The sequence below is a fragment of the Astatotilapia calliptera genome, chromosome 9, assembly GCF_900246225.1.
Source record: "Astatotilapia calliptera chromosome 9, fAstCal1.2, whole genome shotgun sequence".
NCBI lineage: Eukaryota > Metazoa > Chordata > Actinopteri > Cichliformes > Cichlidae > Astatotilapia > Astatotilapia calliptera.
In genome coordinates, this window is record NC_039310.1 from 14,377,738 (window position 1) to 14,398,222 (window position 20,485).

The 20,485-nt window shown below is 41.5% G+C and overlaps 2 protein-coding genes across 3 annotated transcripts; both read right to left on the reverse strand.

Moving 5' to 3' along the window:
- Positions 1 to 1,592: 1,592 nt before the first annotated feature.
- On the reverse strand, positions 1,593 to 10,926 carry bmi1a (bmi1 polycomb ring finger oncogene 1a). Its single transcript, XM_026180120.1, has 10 exons — positions 10,530 to 10,926; positions 6,633 to 6,768; positions 6,293 to 6,389; positions 5,813 to 5,868; positions 5,222 to 5,269; positions 4,968 to 5,076; positions 4,331 to 4,370; positions 3,942 to 4,040; positions 3,682 to 3,762; positions 1,593 to 2,228 (listed from the first exon to the last, which is right to left on the reverse strand). Exons 2-10 carry the CDS (start codon positions 6,742 to 6,744, stop codon positions 1,863 to 1,865), a joined length of 1,008 nt encoding a protein of 335 aa, XP_026035905.1. The 5' UTR covers positions 6,745 to 6,768; positions 10,530 to 10,926; the 3' UTR covers positions 1,593 to 1,862.
- Positions 10,927 to 12,095: 1,169 nt separating this feature from the next.
- commd3 (COMM domain containing 3) lies at positions 12,096 to 16,287 on the reverse strand. 2 transcript variants are annotated; one of them, XM_026180121.1, is made up of 8 exons: positions 16,092 to 16,286; positions 15,108 to 15,219; positions 13,919 to 13,982; positions 13,765 to 13,799; positions 13,131 to 13,191; positions 12,995 to 13,051; positions 12,811 to 12,864; positions 12,096 to 12,272 (listed from the first exon to the last, which is right to left on the reverse strand). In XM_026180121.1, the coding sequence occupies exons 1-8, from the start codon at positions 16,228 to 16,230 to the stop codon at positions 12,213 to 12,215; spliced, it is 582 nt and encodes a 193-aa protein (XP_026035906.1). In that variant the 5' UTR covers positions 16,231 to 16,286; the 3' UTR covers positions 12,096 to 12,212. The 2 variants fall into 2 exon arrangements, with proteins under 2 accessions (XP_026035906.1, XP_026035907.1); XM_026180122.1 differs by lacking the exons at positions 13,765 to 13,799; positions 13,919 to 13,982 and having other exon boundaries at positions 16,092 to 16,287.
- Positions 16,288 to 20,485: the final 4,198 nt, after the last annotated feature.

Sequence of the window (20,485 nt, forward strand, 5' to 3'; positions counted from 1 at the left end):
TTTATTAATTTTCTTAGCTCTATTGTAACTAAGTTTGGCGCCAGATAACACCTCATTCTGTGTAAATATTAATACGCAAGTATTTCGTTTTACTTCGCTTTCTTGGGAGGTTTCCCCAAATAAAATATGAAGGCTGCAGGAAGTGGAGCATATTTCTATATGAGCCTTTATATGATTCTTTTTTTTTTTTTTTTCGTTTTTCTTTGTTTTTTTTTTATTTTTTTTATTTTACCTTTGTTGTGTACCTTTCGATTTGCATTTTTTCATTATTTCTCGGGGGATTTTTTTTAAAATAAAAAGTGTAAAAAAAAAAAATATATATATACACATATATATATATATATACACACACACACACATATATATATATAAACCATAAAATACCAGCGTAACGCAAAACTAAATAAAATAATAATAACAATAATGAAACAAAAAATAACTTATCACAGAGAGAAAAACAACAATTTTAGCGTAGTTTTTGTATAATTACACATTTTAAATTATACTTTGATTAAATCGGTGAAGTCTAATCAGGCCACTTGTTAAACAAATCAAAATTAGGTCTGAACGAATAAACAGTGGTTTATCTCTTTACCAGCCAGTTCTCCTCCACGTCCTTGCTGTGCAGAGCCTGCCTCTCTAACCGAGTCATACTAAATCCTGCTCATTCAGACTGACATCTGGCGCTCTGTCTGCCTTTTAGTTCGACTTTTTCATTTTACACCCATCAAACTGATCGATGATCTCCCAAAATTCAAGAGGAGAAAGAAAAAAAATCGAAGTGACTTTGCCAGTAAGTGTAAAATGTTTTATTTAGATGTTTTATACTGTGCAACAGTAACAATACAATAACTTGTCCATACAATCGAGCGATACAAATACGGAAAGAAAAAAAAACACAAGAAAAAAACAAAAAACAAACAAAGAGACATCAAAACATCTGTCGTTGAGCATGAAATGAAGCTGAAGAGGAGCCCAAGTCATCCCCACGGAATAAAGGGGAATAAGAGAATAACATCGCCGCTGATTAAATATGCATTTTGCTTCTATTTACACACGGATTCTCTAAAACGGAGCGTTAAAGTCGTGGAGGACGAGCAATCCGAGTCCACTGCAGTTACAAGAAACGTTTTTCTTCTTCCAGTAAAAAGTAAAGTCGATTCTTCTTCCGTAGGTTTTTTTCCACCCTACAGCCCCTTTTTTGTTTTCTCCTTTCATTGGTACAAGGTGTGCCTGGACACTTCTTTAAAAAAAAGAAAAGAAACGTCCAAAATTACACTCATGGGACAAACAAGCGAACCTTCTCTGAGACCAAAAAAATAAAAAAATAAAATAAGGAAAGTGGCGCTACCATGAGCATGCATGTTTAAAGTTTCCACCCCACACGCACATGAAGTAATCATGATAAACACTTTTAATTTGAAAGACGTGAAAACAGGAACAGAAGAGTCACCTTCAGTCACTTCAGGAAAATAAAGATGCAGCTTTTTCTTTCAAAAAAAAGTACATGTTTGTCCTTCTCCATCCTTCCAAACTTCCTTTTCCCCTCCTCCTCCACCCTCGACATCTCGTTTTCTTTTTAAAATTCCCACGCCGCTTTTCCTTTCTTCTTTCTTTCTTTTTTTATTTTATTTTGAAATGTCTCCGATTCCACTACGTTTAAACTTACAGATGACGCCATAATATTGAGAACAACAAATGGAGAGAGAGAGCGAGAGAGAGAGAGAGAGAGAGAGAGAGAGAGAGAGAGAGAGAGAGAGCACATTGTCTACACAATGTAACTACGTTGGCATGAAAACAGTATTAGCTGAGCGGGTGTCTGGCGTTGGCTGGTCTGGTCCGGCACTGCTTGGAGCCCCGCGTCATCCGGATGAGGTCGACGAGCCGTTCAGAGAAACCTTTCGGGGTTTCCCGCCGTTGCCGCCGCAGAACTGGGTGAAGGGTCGGCTAGGGCTCGGGGCTGTGGCGGTGGGAGTCCCGTTGACTGTGCAGCCGCTGCTGTTGTTGTTGCTGTTGCCGTGCGGGTGCGGGGACTGCGCAGGCGTGCCGGGGCTCGGCAGAGACGAGGACGTGGACGGAGCCCCGGCTGGACTTCCGGCTTTGTCGCTGGCAGAGTCGCTCTCCTGCCCGGATCTGCTCGCGCTGTTCTGACCTTCCTGCTGCGCGTGGCTCACCTTCATCTTCTTACAGTTGGGTCGGACTCGGTACTTCAGCGGCAGCGGGCCGTTCTGCGGAAGAGGAGAAGAAGTTATTAAAACATTAAAACTTAAACTGTAAATGGGGTTGGCGCCATTTTTAGGAACTTTATTCAGTTTTTTTTTATTATTATTATTTTTTTTATTTAATTAGTTACTCAACTAACCCTGAAGTGACCAAGTGGGGTCATCTAACCTATTTTATTCGTAAAAAAAAAAGTCGTAAAAAACTAATTTATTAATGGGTTTCTTCTACAACTTTTTAAACTTGCTTTTTATTTTTTTACGGAATTGATTCATTTATTTGCAAAAAAAAAAAAAAACTTGGAAAGATATGTGGGGGTCATTTACTTTTTAACCCCAAATTTCCATTTTTAATCACTACTCTATAGAGATCAAGATCCAGTCATGTCCTGGCGTACATTCAGTTTGATAACCAGACCAGAAAGTAGCAAGTTTTGTTATAAACTTGCTACTTTCAACTCAGTAACCCAGATACATCTAAAGCGGTTGGTTTCAGAGGCCACATATGGCATAAAGATCTTGTGCCCTTTGTTGCCCCTCCCCCCTTTTTGCATACACATGATAGAAAACCATAACTAATTGCAGAATGTCCCTGATACACACACACGCACGCACGCACACACACACACACACATATATATATATATATATATATATATATATATATATATATATATATATATATATATATATATATATATATATATATATATATATATATATATACAGGGGCAACATAAAATTTAATAATGTTCAAAGTACATATTATTTCAGGTTGAGTACAAAAACATGATACCATACAAATTCGAATATAGCCATGTCCATGGTTATGTATGTGTTCATTTGACTAAAATCTTAAACGGAAACTGATCGTAAATTTTGAACGTTTTTAATATTGAAAATATGTTTTTTTTTTTTATTATTATTATTTATTTAAATTTTGGCATCTTTAACAACATGTATGAACAAAAACCCTCTTTCTCGAACAGCTTCCCCATTTGGAGATTTTGTGTTTTTGAAGACTAAAATAAACAAGCAGAAAAATATCTATATTTAACTGACCGCACACTATACAACACCAGCTACAACAAAGCGATAAAAACCTATATATAACAATATACAAAAACTTCAACGCAATGATAAAATAATATTTTAAAAGCTCAGCAATCAAAACGTAAGTATCTATTCTATTTATGTCTCAAGGTGAAATTTTAAAAGTACCTAATTTTGTTGATATTAAATGTATTTTTAAAAATAAATTGTGATTAAATACATTAACTGACACCGAGGGAGATGGTTTTATTTAACAAAGAAAATATTATTAATATACTGCAGTGTATCAATAAAAATTAATACACTGCAATTACAACTCAATAATTGCAGTGTATTAATCACATCTTGAGATAAAAAACAAAACAAAAAAAACCTTAGCTTTCTAAAAATGTGCAAAAATATTTCTTACCCTTCTCCAAGTATAGATATATGCTATATCCATTAGCGTGTAGTAATCTTTCAGAGGTTCATCTTCATACATGACTTCAACCTTAAGAGGAAAAAAAAAAAGAATGGGTTTATTTATTTATTTTTTATTGTTTTTGTTTTTCACAATAACCTTTTGTAAGAGGAAATCATTAAATATGTAAATAAGATATCTCTCAGTTTTTTGTGATACATTTATAGTAAGTATCTCTGAAAATAAATAAATAATTAAACTAAACAGACCTGGTAGGTGTTTGGGATGTCCATTTTGCTGCGCAGAAACTTTCTCAGATGCATAACTGTCATGGCTGCTGGACACTGCAAGTACCTCTTGTTAGCCACCTGCAGATAAAACACATTATAACAAAAAATAAATAAAAATACATATGTATATACATACGTGTGGAATAAAACATTCATACACAATGACTAGAATCTACACACAGGCTGGTCCACCTTAAAAGCAGCAAAAACAATGTAGCCCTTTACCACTGGAGAGAACATAATTATAATTGTTTGTCTCCACACATGTTTGATTATCCCTTATTCTAAGGCTGTTTTAATCCTAAAGTGTTAGCAAAGATGAAAAAAAATGACGGAAACAAAAATGTGGCTAAGTCAACGTGCGATACCTGATCTTTTGACTGCTTGTCCTCCACTGCTCCTCCCAGTCTGTGCGCCAAAAAACAGAGGAAAAACATGAGTAACTTTCCAGCGTATGTATAACTCTAAAACTAAATCACACAGAGTTAGCAACAGAATTCAAATTTTGAAAGATTATTTAAAAAAAATTCTTTTTAAACATACTATGTTTCATGCAGTACTTTTTTGTGAAGTATTACTGTAGTCAAGTATTTTGGCAAATTCCAGACATTAGAATAAACTTATTAATAAAGTCTTGAATATTATTTTATAATGACTGCAAAGGCAGCTAAAATTTACACACCATTAAAAAATAATTAATTAAAAGGCATTTGAATACAAAAACCAAAATCTGTCATATTATACGCATGATCCTATTTCTGTTCATTACATCACACTGTGGGTAGGACATGTCGTATTTTGATCTATAAAACATGGTACCAGCGTCAGTTAAGCTAGTTTTGATGATTCTAGAGCAGACTGATAATATCGGCTATAGTGGAGCAATATCTGTAAGCGTATCTTAACAGCTGTATCTACTAACGAGAAACCTCTATAAATATTAGATTTTGTAGTCTTTTAGGAACAACTATTTTCTATTTCCATGTATTTTTAATACAAGCGTACCTGCTTTGATCAAAGAACTCAATAGAGAGGCTGATGATCTCATCGTCTGTAATAATTCTCTTGTCCTCATCTGCTACCTCTCCACGATCTTCATTTGTTCCATTAGACGCTATAGAAACACACACATGCACGGCTGGATGTGAGGGTGGGTTTATATGTTGCGTTTACAGCACAGCAGACTCTCTGATGTGGAAAATATTTCGCCAAAAGAAAAAAAAAGAAAGAAAGAAAAGAACATTTTCTTTCTGACTCACCATCTACGGGGTGCTCTGCGTAAAAGTCTCTTCTCCTCTTCATCTCATCTGAAGACATTCAGAAAGGCGTGTTATTACCAATCCATTCACTTTCACTTCCCACTATTACCTTATTTCAGAAACCATGTGCCAGAGTTCTCAGCGCCCCTTAATATTGTGACTTCCAGGAATAAATATTTGTCGAAACACAAGAAAAGCTAGATTAAAACTGTGGCATCGATGTGAGAATTCATGGAAATAATGATTTGATTCTCCAACATTTCTGTCTTACAGATGGGTGATATGAGACATGACCCTGAAAACTGTTTTGCTTGAACCTTGCAGCAAGAAAAGCAGACAGATTTGATGACCATAACACTCAGCGTCATCCCAATTCAACACACCTCTGCACTTTACAACAAATAATTAACTGTCAAGCTGAAACTTCAAGTTTTTCAATGCAAAGCTTTCCACTACACAACATACACACCATATCCAAATGCCATTACATATACCCTCATCGGTAATGTTCATTTATTCTTATTTTAATATACTTGCAGAGACAAATTTACGTGCAAAAGTCAGACTGAACAGTAAAAATGCGACTCTTACTTTTGAAGAGGCCGGGGACCAGTTTGTACACAATGTCCTGTAAAGTTTTGTCAGACCTAAAGAGAGAGAGAGAGGAAAAGAAACTTCAGTCAAGTATTTAAAACCAATTCTTGTCTGAAAAAATAAGACCAGTATTCATCGCTGTGGAAAACCTCAAACGTGTCATGTCGCCTACACGCCTACATGTGTTTCTCATGTCTGAATGTTTAAATCAGAGGCTGATTCAGCTGTTTAGTGGGGAACCCACAAAGGGAAGGAAACCGAAAACAAGTAATGTATTCGCTTAAGATTGCAAAGGCAGAAAATATACGTTCTACACTGTTTAAAAAGAACAGAAAAATCATATTTAAGGGGTTAAATTCAAGCCATCGGGCGTCACTAAACTTTTAGAACCAAATTTATATGGGCCCTGAAAAAGGTAACAATAACAACGGGGGCAGCTGAGCAAAATGCAGAGAGCATGGTAAGCACAGTTCTCACCTAATGTTGAGCAGTGGCTTGGTTTTGTGCACTTGTACATCACAGATGGGACAGTATTTGCTGGTTTCCAGATAGCGCACAATGCACATCTTGCAAACTGCAAAACAGATGAAAAAAAAACTGTTAATGTCTGATGAGATCTGAAAGCATTTCCTGAGGAGCCAAATTGAGTTTAAAAGAGAGCAAGAGCAAGAAATACATTTTGCAGCACTGAAAAAAGAAGACTGGGAATGTTTAAATTTAATCCAACATATCTCACATTTAGCAGCTTCGGGTGATATGAACTGATTTTGACCCATAAAAAAATTAAATGAAATGAAATTAGACGAGTTTTGCTCACATGAATGAAGACATTCGATGATGGTGGTTGCATCTATGAAGTATCCTCCACACAGAACGCACATGAGGTGAGGGTTGAGCTCGGTAATCTTTATCCTGGTCGTCCGATGCATGTTGGGAGGAAGGAACAACAATCCCTGCACGCAGAAGGAGGACAGGTCAAAACAAAAGCACGCAGAGGTTTGTCAACGCACGGCGGGGCATTTGGACGAGACTGCTGTTTGCTTGGACTGTGATAAAGCAACATCAACCTTTATGCCGATCCAGAAATAACCAGAGGGAAAGACGTTCGTTGGCAGATTTACAGGCAGCGGCGAATAATCATAAATCAATCACTTCCGCTGAGATCGATGGAGCCGTGCGCTCCCCACTTTCCTTCGCCTTAGCTCAGCATCTTTAATGACATAGTAGGGGCAGCAGCGGTCGAGCTTTGAGGAACCAAATCTGAGGCACGGCACGGGAATATTGACCTCCCGCAACTTCAGATTTGCGCGCACTTTTAAAAACATGGATGGTTTAAACTCTAAGCGAAATCGAAAACGGTTTAAACCAAGAGCGCAAATGTGGGGGTAAAAACGAAAACCTATGCGAGACAATGTGAAAAATTAAATAAATCAGACCCAGCCAGCACCGAAACCTTTAGTTAAATGGGTAACCCCCTTACTGGGTTGCCATGTTCTGTGTGGTTTGGCGAATTTTGCCAATAATAGTGGGCTAATATCATCCACACGGGCGCACCGGGGTGACTGGGTGAAAGTGTTTGTTTCTGCGTGTGTGTGTGTGTGTGTGTGTGTGTGTGTGTGTGTGTGTGTGTGTGTGTGTGTGTGTGTGTGTGTGTGTGTGTGTGTGTGTGCGTGCGCGCGCGCGCAGGGGGGGTGGGTAATATGAGGCACCCACTCACTGCGTCAGGTGTGCCACACAAGCCACGGGGAAACCTGAGCGTTTCTATGGCAACCCCGTTTGCTTTTTTAGCCCACATGGCTCTTCGCCAGTGACCAGAACGACAGGATGTCTAAACAAAAACAACACGGCGAGCCGTGCCCGTGTGCAGAGTGGGAACGAGGAAGGACAGAGTCTCCGAGTCCCTCCGTGCACACACACAGCCGCTGGGCTGCCAGGCTGCCGACAGCACGGCTGCCATTTTGTGGAGGAAAAAAAGAAGCATGTATCGGTTCAACGGGCTGCGGGGTTTCCTTCTAACGGGGGCGAATGAAGCCCACCCCGAGGTGTTTACACGAGCTTTATGTATCTGTGAGCCAGACACAGAGGAGCGTACGAGTCCGACCGGGAGAGAGAGAGAGAGATTTCAGCTTTATTTTGATTCGCTTTGCGCTTTTTTCATCAACACCGCGCAGCACCAATATGGCCAGACGCCAGCGACTGCGCCGAAGTTGAGGCGCACGCTGGGTCATTACAAACCATTTATTCTGCGCCATTTCCAGTTCAAGCACCGCACAGTCCATGTATCAAACACGAATGTCGAATGTAGGCTACACTCTGTGCTCGAGTGCATTTCAACAAAAAAGCGAGGGCGGTAGAGTAAAGTCACCAGATGCCAAAGGATCCCGGTCTTCAGATTTTTATCCGGTAGTTACGATCCGGTGGGCAAATTGGTCTCGAAAAAGATGACCAGTCTGGCGCACTTTTTTGTTTTTTAAAGTTGGACTTGTAAAGATTATCGCGGCTGGGTGCTGTCATTTTTTTTTTAATTTAATGCAATCATTAAAAGTCTATCCGGGGTAAAGAGTGAATATGAGCGGGTGAGCCCTCTTTAAACGCTGGATGAGAGCCAGCCTGCCCAGCTCGGAACCCACACTGTTACTTTATGGAGCCACAGTCGGCACCATGCCCGAGTCCCGGCTGCTTTTCAATGCTTCAACCGACCTCTCCTTGGCCGCCTGTGAACAGACCACTGCGGGCAAGTTTGGACAGCAAATCGGTTCAAAGGATGCCTCACACACGGATAATGATGGATAATGCCTACATATATGCAGGGAGCCTGTTGCGCCATTAATCGATTGGCTGGTGTTTGGACAACTGCTTTCCCCTCTGCCAGGGTGTGTGTGTGTGTGTGTGTGTGTGTGTGTGTGTGTGTGTGTGTGTGTGTGTGTGTGTGTGTGTGTGTGTGTGTGTGTGTGTGTGTGTGTGTGTGACCTGCCTGCTCACTTTATAAGACTTCAAGTCAGGTCAGCCAAGAAATCCAAAATAAAGTTAATACGCTTTGGGAACGAATATTGCTGAATGGCCAAAAATCAAACAATACAGTCTGGATTCAGTTGGGAATACGCTGAATGCAGAGGTTTGTGCACAACACGGGCTTTCCTCTATTTTATTTTATTTTTTTACTGATAATTTGGCTTAAGCTGTAGCTGGTGCTGACAGCAGGCCATCAATTATTTCTCCACAACTAGTACATCTTAAATTCTTTCAAACAAGACACATTAAATTGGAGATTTCCATCGGTTTCTGTAGTGACCCGTAAAAGCCGTGCTAACCTAATTTATTCCCAGACGAGACCAGTTCCTCTTGTAAAGCGTTCACCTCTTACATGTAGATCAACAGCAGCTGGAAATAACCCAATTAAAAAAAACTGGGATGGCAAAAAGAAAAGAAGGAGAAGAAACACATCAGCCGCTGTGAGTTCATTTAGAAAACCGTGGCTTAAATAGCTCCTGATTAGAACTGACCACAGGACTAAAACGTATCAAAGGAATTACGTTTATTCCGTGTAAATGCCTCCCTACTCAGTGGATGTACTCCATCCAGTCTGCTGGGCTACATGATCGCTCCTATTCACACACATGTGAGCCTGTCAACCTGCAAAAACCAAGCGGGTGGTGGTGGAGTGTGTGTTTCGGGGGGATAGATTCATTTAACCCATTATAAGTGCACACAAGGTCTACACCAGCGTTCATGGGTAAAATGATAATTTTTTACCCCCCCTCGCTCTCTACAGAGGAAACACTAGCTTGCGCCCATCACCAGACTGGGAGCTACAGTGTGCGCCAACACACAGACCGTATAAAGGTGGGAATTATTGCGATCCATAATGAGCTTTTAATTGTCAAACAAACAGTCTGTGTTGGCTACAGCTCATGTGAATTTAAGTGGAATTACCAGAGCTTCAGACTGCCTGGAGAGGCACAGCCACTCCTTTGTAGTCGCCAATTTTTTTTCTCTCTCTCCCTTCTTAATTTCTTCTTTAAATTTAAATTTAATAACCATCCTTCCCACTCAGGACAAGCACACACCAAAACGTAAACAGCCAGTTGTAGTCCGTATACGCGTTTAACGACAATCCAGTGTTTACAAAGCAGCCGTCATGAAACATTTATGCTCGGTGGAAACGGTTTGCCTCCCTGGCACGTTCACGGGAGCGATCCAAGTTAAGTTAATAAATCCAACATCCGGTCACGTTCACCGAAAACCAACCTGCCACCCAATTCCCATCACCCCAAAGATCCAAACTCTATAAAATGAAGACTCTACGTGGAAACACAAACGCAGGGGGACCGTTTGAAGCACTTGCTGCTCCTCGCATCGCAGCCAACACAGCCTGGTTCGCCTCGGGTCTCCCACTTTACATAAATCCCAACGACGCAATGCAAACCCGAACCGTGACCAACTTATACGGACGCGTAACTGAACGATAGGAGAAGCAGGAGCGAATGTGCCCGACCCTTAATTGGCGCTTATAGTCGAGCGGGGAACATCTTTTGCTGGGGGAAAAAAGTGGTGCGCAGACCCACACACGGAGCTCCACGTCGGTGATCGCTGCAGCCACCGTTGAAAGCTCCACATCCACCGCTGGACGTAGCGGGGGGAAAACACAAAGACACAAAGCCCAAACCTCGCCCTTTCGCCCCGTTAGTTAGAGACGATATCGAAGGAGACGTACCTGAAGGTTCGGCCGGGAATCGGTGGGCACCGAGGCGAGTAGACAATGAAAGTTGGGAGGCGATCAGCAGAAAATGAATAGGAGTAGAGCCGCCATCTTGAAGCAGGCTGCAGACGCTGTCAGTGGCGGAGAGCGCACGGCGGACTGGAGCGCATTTCAGATGTGCGAATAAAAACTCCCCGTTTCCTCGGCGATTGCGCGGCGTGTGCGTGTCCGACAGACGCCTTCCAAGAGATCCCGGTCCTTCGGCTCCGGTTCGGAAAGCTTCCCACTTCGGCACCGATAACTTTGCCTCCAAAATATCCGCTTCGCCCCCCAGTAAAACGCAGCAGTGTGTGTGTGTGCTCCGTGGAAACTGACACCGTCCCCAAAATGGCTTGTAGTTCGACCGCCCCGCTCTGGTCACGTGGTCTGGTTGCTTAAGGGTGCCTAGAAATTACTGTCGGTGTATGCTGTTTCTACTGATCTACTTATGTGCAAAGTAGCAAAGACGTGAAGGAAAAAAAGGCTGATTTACACGCGATGGGCGCGTTTTTAACAAATATATCTTTATTTTAGCGGTTTGTGCCTTTTTCTCGACCTGAAACGACACCGAGAAGCTGCTTAAGGGCGCTCACAAATTACTGTCGGTCTATTCTGGTCTTTTTTTTTTAAGTGTGACGCATGATTTAAAATAACACACGGTGCACATCCATGCAGCTTGGGTCGCTTTTCAGCACGATGAGGCTCAATATGTCCTGATGGGTATCCAAAATTTAAAAGAAAAGAAAAGAAAGAAAGAGAAGGGCACAATGGTTGGAGCAGGCAGATGTAGAAAGTAGGCTCTCGGTGTGCCCTCTCTCTGATGTCAAAAATAACAGCAGCAGCACACGCGCTCTCACAACTTCGTGTCGTTTTGACCATCAAACGCATCAAAGTCTATTGAGGTACCAAGTGGCTGTCTTCTTAAGCTATCCAGCTCATTGCTTTGAAGATCCCACGCACTTGGTGGAAAATACGCCAATATGACAAATGGCCCTGGTGTCAAACCTTTGTCACAGTCTGTCCTGACATGCTGTGCAGAAAAGAAGAAGAATAAACTTCCACACTTGATGAATTGGAGCCTTAACCCTCCGCTGAAAACGATGGCATCTCGGATGTTTACGGAATCCGAGCCGCCGTGCTGCTTCAGCTGAGGAGCTTTGAACTTTTCAAGCTGAGGTGGACGCAAAAAAGCTCGAGGAGCTTTATTTTTGTTTGTTTGTTTTGTTTTTTAGTGAATGGACTAAAATTCTCATGACGCGAGAAAGCCGTAGATCTCTGATAATAGCCTTTTAAAAATAGAGATCTCAAGAAAGGCTGGGCTGAAACTCTTGTGGTAACAAATACTTCGAGAGAAAGAAAGAAAAAAAGACACCGCTGTCGTGCAGCTATGTCAGAAATCCTACACAAGCTGTTTAAACAACGCGAGGGTGTAATTTCTTTACTGTACACACGTTTAAATTAATCTTTTAATAAAATATTTTTCTTCAGTCCTACAGGGGAAGTTCTTGGAAGACGTGTAACACACCAAAATCCTGAAATCAGTCAAAGAACAAAGACGATTTTATTTATTTTATTTTTCTTTCAAATACATTTGTTGGGTTGATAACACACGTGACACATCAGTGGCAGGTATAAAGGGGACGAAAGTGGACACAAGCTTCACATCTGACTGGCTTTCTCCATAGTCTTGGCGGCGTCTTTCAACTTCCCCACCAAATCCTGAAAAGGCAGACACCGATCAACATTTATCCATTTATATAAAAAGATATATTATTTATGCACAATGGTTAGACTAATTTCCGACTTTAGATTCAGGCTGATTAGACTGAAGATGACTGACGGCTTGCATTCATCCAATCATTCCAGAGCCGCTGATATCAGCAGGTCTCTGATTTTATAAAAGGCACTGCTGATGTTTCCACGATGATTACAAAACATTTTTAACCTTTTTCAAGTCTGTTCATTATTTTCTGTTAAAGTGAGCTGCAGTAAAGGATGGATCGTAGCGATTCTGTCTCAATCAAAATCAGAATCCGTGAAGAAAAAAATAGCTACCGCATGGACATAATATTACAATTTCCCACGTTGACTTTTTTCCTGAAAGATCCACACCCCTTTCGATAAGGAGAGCTACCACAGAGCAATACGTTCCGTGGTTAGATTGTTTAGGACTGCTAATAAATGTGACTGTAGTGCGTAATGGCACAGGTACGACGCAATTGCGAGACAATTATCCACCCCAAGAGTTTTCCTCTACCTGGAGCTGCTCCACTGTGCAAGTAAAGTTGATGTCCTCTGAGGATCCTTCATTCTAAAAAATAATAATAATAAATAAAGGAAGGAAGAAAGAAGGAGCAAACATAAGCGTCCTGTTACCCATTGAAATATACCAGACTTTATATAAATGCTGGAAAGTAGAAGAGTAAAGCTGCGGCTGTTACCTCAGTGTTCAGTGATATCAAATAGAAAGAATCGTTGACTTTATCCACCTGCCCGTTCTGTGGGAGAAGCAACATTTTAGAAACACACAACAAATGATATACCGCTAACAGACAGAAATTAGTCTCGCGATCTCACCTTCATGTGGTACTCCAGGCGCCACGAAGCGTCGGTAATGTGAGGTAGACCCCTTCCTATGCTATAAGAAAAAGAAAGGAGAGACTGAGTCATCTTTGCTTCTGTAGAAAATATTGCCCATTCATTCGGCGAGGAGGCAGAGAATTAATGATATGACCAAAACTCCTAAAAAACTCTTAAAAACTCTTAAAGTTGCCGTGCGTCACAGGGGTTTTACGCATCAGGTGGTTTTCTGCAGTTAAACCGTTTGCATATATGGCTCTTCTACAAAAAGCTGTTTGTTAGCACGTCATAAATCCACATTTACAAGTCAGTTAATCTTGGCGCGGAGAAGCTTAAATACTGACTAGAACAACAACTCGCCTCCTCTTCCTCCCACGTTAGCACATCCGTTCCAGACCTCGAATATCCAGTTTTCAACGTGTCAAATCATTCGGTTAATAATTGTGCAAATTTGCGACTCGAGTTTTACCAAAACAATTAAGTAATTAATAAATAATAAATAAACAAACAAAGCCTAGGCAATAGTAGGCTGTGATGGCATCCCCAGAGAGCGAAGCAAACACCTTAAAATAACATGAGCCCCACAAATCTCTTAAGCACTGCCAGCTCGAACCACGCAGCGATGCCTTACCTTGCTAAAAGACGCTCCAAATCTTTTTTATGTTTCTGCAAAACAAAACAAAACAAAACAAAAAAGCACCAATTAGCTGCTGGCAAGTCTGGCAAAAAAAACAAAAGAAAAAAAAGGATGAAATAAATGCGTCCTAGTTTTGAATATAGGCTACCTGGTATGCGCTGTAGAATATTTCTGTTCTGTCTGCGCTGAATGTGAGCTCTTCAAGGCTGGAACTGAACGGAGAAGACAATACTTTAAAACGCAGCTGGTTCCCAGAAAGGAAGTCCACTTAGACAGCTTTACATAAAGCAGCAGGGAGTTCATATGGAGATAGCAGAATTGCATGCATTCCTTTCGTCATCCAATTCCAAGGAACAATTAGTTTAATTCAGCTTGTTGCACAGGTTCTGTGAGCAGACTTTGAAAACCGACTTTCTTGCAGTTAAGACTGCGGAGAAGCAATGAGTAAAATATTATTAATAATAACAGTAATAATAATATAATAATATAATAGAAATCTAAAGCGTTTGCAGCTTTAAACTAACGCTTGCTTGTTCGGGACATGCGTACAGTTCATCCTCTACACCTTGAATATCCAACACCACTTGGATCAAGTTGGGAAAAAAATCTTCAGCTGAAAAAAATACACAAAACAAAGGAAAAAATGCTACATATGAGAAATTCGTGAGATGTATAAATAATACCACAGATCCAAGTATAACAGCGTAACTACAGCACTAATTTGCTGGAGACATTATGGCTCCACTGGCAGCTTGCAAGCTCCTTCATACCTACTTCAAGATGAGAATAATAAGTCCTGCTACACGAACAGAACATCCCATCGAGCTTCAGAACTTCAACGGATGCTTTACTAAAACCCCGAGTCGCTTTGTTCTGCAGTAATTATACATAAAGACCACACTTAAAGTCCCCTTGGAGGTGAATTCTGGAAGTATTGTCTCCTTGCATATTGTTAGAGGCATGAAAACAGCGCGGTTTTGGCTCAACGTCATGAAATGACCTGCTTGTAAATAGCGCGCTACTTCAGGTGCTTCGCTTTGAAAGGGTTAGGTTTGAGGTCAGGGTCAAACAAGGCGACACACACACACACACACACACACACACACACACACACACACACACACACACACACACACACACACACACACACAAAGAAAACAAAAGAAAGTGTAGGCAGTGTAGGCTACAGGATCCATCTGTATCATAAGGACAGGCTGTTACGTGTGTTATGGGAGGGAGACTCTCATGCGGGCAACAGATAAGGTTGTTTGTGTCCAATTTATAACCACCACCTGCACACAGGGTGGACAGTAAATGCTCTGTGTGCCGTCTCGTACCTTATCGTGGACTGGTCTGCGTTTTGTTTGACCGCCTCCAGTATGAAGGTGACGGCAGCTGTGTGGCTCTGCTTCAGCAGGATTTGGTCTATCTGGTTAAACTCGGGCTGATCTGAAATGACAAAAAAAACAGAAAGACGGAATGAGGAATGCTGCTGTTACAACATTCTTACTGGGCGGAACAGAGAAGCCAATTCGTGTACGTCTGATGCAGGGTCCATATACTTTGGTTTCTCCACACTGACGCGCAGAATGGAAATCATTGATAATTTGCATGTGAATGGGATCCCCTGTGCTGCATCAGCCTGGGGTGGGGTGGAGGGGGTGGGGGGTCCTTTGTTTGTTTGTCTAGTGAGTACTTCACTTTCTAAATAATTCCGCAGTAAAAATGGGATTGGGTGCCGCAGAGGTTAGACGACACATGGCCTGTGAAAACAGCTGAAGCAGCTGTGATGAAACTAGAACCTACATCGAGCAAAAGTCTGCTGTCATTTTGCATCATTTATATTTACAAGACAAATTCGAGCCGATTAACAGCATCAGCATGCAGGGCGCTTCGCCGGTCTGCTGAGAGCGATTACAGCCGTCAATCGGATGTGTGTCCGAGATCAGATCGGACTATTAGAGAGTCTAAAATGACCATCGTGGTCTTTCTAATACTCCGAGCGGACTTGATGCCAGTTTAAATGACAAAAGGGATCCCGAGTGGCCGTGTGTGATTGTGCGACTGCTGCTGAATGCAAAGCAGGCAGCTCGAAAAGACTCGGGTCGCTTTAAAGCAGCTGATGGGCAGCAGGCGGCCACTCGGACTCGTGAAATGTCTTAAAATAAACGCAGGGATCCATCGGGTTAATTCGCAGCGCGCAGCAGAGCCGTAAAAATCCGCAAACACCGAGGCAGCTCCGCCGCACGCTCACACCCGGAGAGAAACCGGAAGCAACAGCGGAGACAAAAGCAGCGGCGCGCGGAGAGGCAGCAGCTCACCGAGGACTGTGGGGTCGCCGTGAGAGGAGAGCAGACTCCGGAAAGACACGTCCACCAGCACCTGGAAGCTGCCGTGGTCGAAGACGGACTGGTCTGCTAAAGACTGTAGCCCTCTCTGCACAGACTCAGACAACTCCATTTTGCAAAAGGGAGACCTACGACATCAGACCACGTGACGGATCAGCTGATCTGGAGAAGCAGAGGGCTGTGGGAGGTTATAGCGAGAGAGAGGCAGACTCGGGGCTGCTGAATGGGGAAGACACTACAGCGTATTGTGGATCTCCGAGAAGACGTTCATTCATTTATTGTATTAATCTAGGTTTGTTGTTTAATTGTGCGATTCATCACTGCTGTTTTATCCTCCAGTCGGATCAGTGATATACAGAACAGCGAAAGAATAAATAAATAAATAATAACATCTGCGACCCCCAAGCTTTTCCATTGTCGGTACCACGGATACGTTTAAACGCTTTGCCACGCAGTTTTATTTAGATTTGTACCCTATATCCAGTGTAATCATCCCCATAGCTGGTTTCTGACTGTGGGATTTACCGGGTTACAGTTGTCCCCGGTATTAACTAGACCACTAGACCTCCAAGTATTCACACATACCTCTCTATGAGCAATATTATCCACAAGCGTTTAGCAGCGATTACACTGACACTGGGATATTGGGTTTATGACTTGCTGCCGGTCAGTATTGCTCAGTTATTTAGCCAGATACACAAAGTACGGGGCGGGAGTCTGTGGTGAAGTGCAACACAGGTTAAAAAAAAAGATTTTTAGGTCATATCCTCCCGAGAAAAGAAGAAAAAATAAGCTTCCTATTGAACTTGTTTGTAATTTCCTGCCACCCAAACACGTGAGATATCAATGGAAAGCCCAGGATGCCCTTTAGTAAAGGACTTAGTAGGGTAGCTCAAATAACTCAAAATTATATCTAGACCAGAAACAAATGTCCATTATAGAGGACACAAATAAATAGGCTGGTTCTAGGGAGGATATAGATCATGTAAGGGAGATAAGGGTGTGGGGGTGAGATTAAGCATTTCTAGTTTAGATAGCAGAGACGTGGATCGTGTCAGATGATGAGCAACATTATCAACATCTTGTAACACTTCGTGCAGCTGTGCTACAGTGTGACTTTGCATGCTATGCAGTCCAGCCGTCAGAGCGAAGACACCCCCACTCCTTCTTCATCACAACTCTGTCTGTATTGTATTAGTTCTGATATTTCTACATCGTGTCTAATCTATTAATTGAGAACGAGCACAATGCCACGGTCTTCCACCCTCTGAGGTCGGGACGGACCAGGATGAGCAGATGCGATCGTGGGCGACTTATTGAGGTGTGGACTGTGTAATATTGTCATTGTATTATCAAATCAGATTTAGCGCACTAATTATTGCTATATATATCACGGTGCATACTTTTATTCGTTTACTCATTCAGCGGTTTCCAGGATCTTTTTTTTTTTTTTTTTGCACAACTATACAGTTATCTAAAGCAACCATCTGATTTGCACAGCTGGGTTCTCATGCTAAATCTAATATACACATCCAGATAAACAGATGAAACGAGGGTTTTTTTTACGCCTTCGAGACGGGCATCTTCACCCACTTCGCATTTGAGCTGGCATTACGCATTTCTTTTTGGGGCAGTTACTCTACACAGCTCATATTTGCTCCCCGGTGCTCGCCAAAGCATTTCGGTCAGGGCGTTTAGTATTTATTACATGTGACGTCTTTCTTTTTTTGCGCGTGTCGGAAACTTCCTCGCTCAAGCCTCGAGGCAGTCATGAGGTGAGCCGTAAATAGGTCACTTTTAAATTTCCATTATGAGCCTTAAATATGTGGAGTCGGTGCGTAACGCAGTCCAGGCTTGGAATCCAGTGAAAAGTATAAAACTGCCACGAACTGAAAAGAAAAGAAATTCACTTTTGCACATGGAAACTACAAAATCAGCGAGCACTTGACTTCTTATTGGCTACTCTTTATTCTTCTTGACTTGGAGTTTGCCCCCTCGAGCTGTCTGTTCCATCTTTGTGCAGCTCGGATGCTTAAACTTTTATTTTATGACTTCCTGCAGTAATTAAAAAGATATCAAATCCATTTATAGTTGTCAATTGTTGTCTGTCGGTGGTTGCATAAATTGCGACGCTAATTTTAGACAGCATCGCATCCTCTCAGTGAGACCGTGGTCTGCCTGCCGTTCATTATCTAGGAATGCTCTGGACTGCGGTCTATTGCTCGGCCACACACGCTGCAGCTATCGGAGTGACCTCTGACTCCGCGCTTTGTCCAAAGTCCATTTTGGCTCCGGGTCGGGTTGTGAAATAGATTAGCCTTCACTCCCTCAGTGCCGCCGTGCTTTTTCCTCCAAGATAGGTCGCAGTGCGTGGATTTCTCCAACCTCCTGCTCCAACTTTGGTTGGGGATCTGCGTCACGAGCCTGACGTCAAACATTCGCAATTTCCCGGTCATACATTGCGCGATTAACCGAGGCTCAATATTTGTAGACATGTACAGTTGAATACATCGCATAATGTGGTTTACAAGCGGTTTCTAATACCTTCAAAATAAAAGTCTAGCTAAAAATTAAATATGAATAAAAATATTCGAACTCGGGCTCATGAATTAAAACTTAATACTTAATCATAAGTTTTGTTTTTTCTCTTTAACCCTTTATTTTGCCTGATCTGTTTAACATACAAACGAACCGTGAACCACACGCGTGCCCTTTTTATTCTGCGTCATTGTGGCTGTTAAATGCGCAACTCAACGGACAGTTTCTCTTAACCTTTACCATCCTTGACACTGCTGATGAAGTTGTTTCATTTTATATATAAAAAAAACCAACCTCTTTAACAATGACACATAACCTACAAACACATCCCTGCTTTTTGTGTTTTTAAATGCCAAAGGGAAGTTTTGTATCTGCACTGTAATCGATTCCGCTTTGTTCCTCTTTTCTTTTCGTGATTAACCCATAGTTGAATGAGGGCCAGTGAAGTCAAATGATCTCATTGTTTAACCCATAATTCCTCCTCACTGTCTGTCTTTACATAAAAAAACAAACTATAAACATCCCCTTTAAGAAGAGGCCGGGGTAACGTGACCTTAGAAAATGTGTCAACACCGAGGCATTTCCAGAACCAGCTTGTTGGGAGAACACAAGGTCACACACCGTCACTGTATTTATTTCTGTTGTAATAAAGTCCAAAACGAGGTCTGACGTAAACATGGAGTTGTACTTGTAACCTGCCATTCAGATCTGTTTCTGCAGACTCTGGTCTGGATTGACAGCATGCATACATTTTATTATTTTTTGATGCATTCGGTCATTTCTTTCCACAACCGCATATTCTCCTCTTAGCCAATCATTAAGCACACAAATCAAGAAAACTGCCTGCCATCGTTCCTGTGACGTTGTCTACATTTGCTGTCTTCACTCTTGAAGACTATTTGTTTTGTTTGGCCTGTGGCTTTTTACCACGTGAACGAGCTATATGTAAACAGAGAAAGCTTCCTTACCTTAATCACCTTCTTCTCTTACATGGAAGCACATTCAGGGGAAATGCAGTCATTTACAAGCATCCGTGCTGATCTTGCCTGAGCTCATTTTTTGCAAAGGGAGGCAGCACAGTGCAGTAAATATTCTTTTGTTAAATTTTAGTTACCTGCTTTATTGCAAAACTGGTAATAACTCTCTGTGTGCTCACATAAGCAGGGTAAAGTTCAATTATTCTTTTCAACAATTACATTCATACACTAATGGTAACACAACACTGCTGATAAAAGACAAAACTGCTCATGAAAGAAGCAGAAGAAGTAGAAGTCTAATGGTTTTCAGTGAGCAGCTCCTTCAAACAGGGGCTGATCTTCCTGTTTTTTCTACATTGACCAGTTTTATTACTCCCAAAATGTAAATTAATTACAGACCTCATAAAAGTGCTGAATCTTTGTGTTAATTATCACTAATTATCCCTGCCAAGCACAAACACAGAGAGTTGAGATCTTATTATAGAAAAGCCAGAAGCAAAGGGGGAGAAAAGGTGAAGGGGAGCTGATATTAACACTTTTTTTTTCCTCCAAAAGACTGAAATTAACTAAATTGTGAGCTGCTGATTTTTTGAGTTGTTGCTGGTTTAGCTGTTGCCTGTCCTTTTTTTAAAGTTTCCATTCTGGCCAAATATCAAATGGAGCTGAATTAAACAGGATTCCTTTAAAATCCTAAAATACAGACATGTGTGGCGGCTTCTCAGCATGCAGTAAAGCTTTAAACATGAGCAGAAATCTTACTGAAACACAACCTGAACTTTATAGATCCAGGAGTTTATATAGCAAAACTATTCAGGGTTAGAGCAGGTTACTTGTGGCCTGATTTTAGACAAA